Source organism: Mauremys reevesii, linkage group 1, assembly GCF_016161935.1.
Source record: "Mauremys reevesii isolate NIE-2019 linkage group 1, ASM1616193v1, whole genome shotgun sequence".
NCBI lineage: Eukaryota > Metazoa > Chordata > Testudines > Geoemydidae > Mauremys > Mauremys reevesii.
Window position 1 is genome coordinate 2,973,929 of NC_052623.1, and position 1,737 is coordinate 2,975,665.

The window sequence follows — 1,737 nt, forward strand, 5'->3', positions numbered from 1 at the left end:
TTGACAAAAGAGATGGGGCAAAATTGCAATTCCAGGGATCCAACTACCAGCAATTAGAAAGGTGGCAACCCAGTCTAGTGTACATGGATAGGCTCTCCAGTTCATCACATAACACAGCACAGTCAGGACAGGGAAGGGTTTAATGTCTCTCTGTCTGTCCAGTAAGTGATTCAGGGAGGAGCCACCACACCATGGACCAACCAGCTTAATTTATGAGCCAGAGCACAAGGAGAAAACATTTAGGTCCCCTTATGAGTAAAGAGGTGGAGCAGCCTGCCCCGGATCTGCTTGGTCCTCACCCCATAAATGATGGGGTGTATCATGGGGGGCACCAGCTGGTACACACTGGTAATAAGAATGAGGAAATGTAGCGGCACATTGTGGCCAAACCGCTGAATGAGAGAAGAGAATAAATCTGGGATGTACAAAGCTGAGATGGCACAAAGATGAGAGATGCAGGTCCCAAACGTTTTGAGCCGGGCATCCTTTGTGGGCAGGCGGAAGATGGCCCGGAGGATCAGAGTATAGGACACGGCCATAAAAAACACATCCATTCCGATCGCAGAGAGAAGATCAAACAGTCCATAGTAACTATTGACGCGGATGTCAGCGCAGGCCAGCTTCACCACAGCCATATGCCCACAATAGAAGTGAGGGATAACATTGGTTCTGCAATATGGCCACTGCCTCACCAGGAAGGGATAGGGTAATGCGAGTATGCCACTGCGCAGCATCACAGCCAGGCCTATCTTGGCCACAACAGAGTTTGTCAGGATGGTGGAATGTCTCAGGGGGTGGCAGATGGCCACGTAGCGATCAAAAGCCATGGCCACAAGGATTCCAGACTCCATCCCTGAGAAGCAGTTAACGAAGTACATCTGGGTGAGGCAGGCACCGAAACTGATCTCCCTGGAATTGAACCAGAAGATGCTCAGCATTTTCGGTATGGTGGATGTGGACATGACCAGGTCGGTGACGGCCAGCATGCAGAGGAAATAGAACATGGGCCCATGGAGGCTTGGCTCCCTCTTCACAATGAACAGGATAGTGAAGTTCCCCAACACGGCTATGGCGTACACAGCACAGAAGGGAATGGAGATCCAGACATGGGCTGCCTCTAGGCCAGGAATGCCCAGCAGGATGAAGGTGGAGGGGTTGGTGAAATCGGTTGTGTTAGAATCTGACATGGCGTAGGGAAGAAAGTGTCAAACTCTGAGGCTTAAGGGTGTCTTCTGCATTTAGCGTATGCTCCCCATACTTTCTATGTGTTCCCAGTAGAAATGCCTGAATGGAGAGACAACGTTAATATGAGCCTGTGCATGCAATAGCGGAAGCTGTTTTCATGGGATAAGAAGATTGATCTCTCTTCACACACTGAAAAATTTACATTTTCATTATTCAGAGAGAATAACTATGAACAATGACCCTACTAAATCCAATTCCAAATTTTGTTGTGTTCCCTGAATTAATAATTCCTACACTTTTTTGCAGGGGGAAGCTTAAGAGGCACGAGCAGGAAACAGAAGTGTGTATAATGCTTATCCATCATTGTGGCTTAATGCAATGAGAGCCAGGATAGGGAGTCCCCCATTTATCCACTTGCTCAAAGTCTGAGAGGGGGGGAAATAAACTTTTACAAGGACATCTGCTGAGAGAAACATCCCAACTAGAACATATCTCAGGAGAAAGACCTGGATGCCATTGACAGCAGCTCAGGAGAATCACCTACTCATTCAC

The 1,737-nt window shown here is 48.0% G+C and overlaps 1 protein-coding gene across 1 annotated transcript; it reads right to left on the minus strand.

Annotated features, from left to right (window-relative positions):
* Positions 1–239: 239 nt before the first annotated feature.
* LOC120395274 (olfactory receptor 52E4-like) lies at positions 240–1,187 on the minus strand. Its single transcript, XM_039519522.1, has one exon. It carries the CDS (start codon positions 1,185–1,187, stop codon positions 240–242), a length of 948 nt encoding a protein of 315 aa, XP_039375456.1.
* Positions 1,188–1,737: the final 550 nt, after the last annotated feature.

Excerpts from the sequence above, each read along its gene's own strand:
- LOC120395274 (XM_039519522.1), bottom strand. The coding sequence starts at position 1,187 with ATGTCAGATTCTAACACAACCGATTTCACCAACCCCTCCACCTTCATC.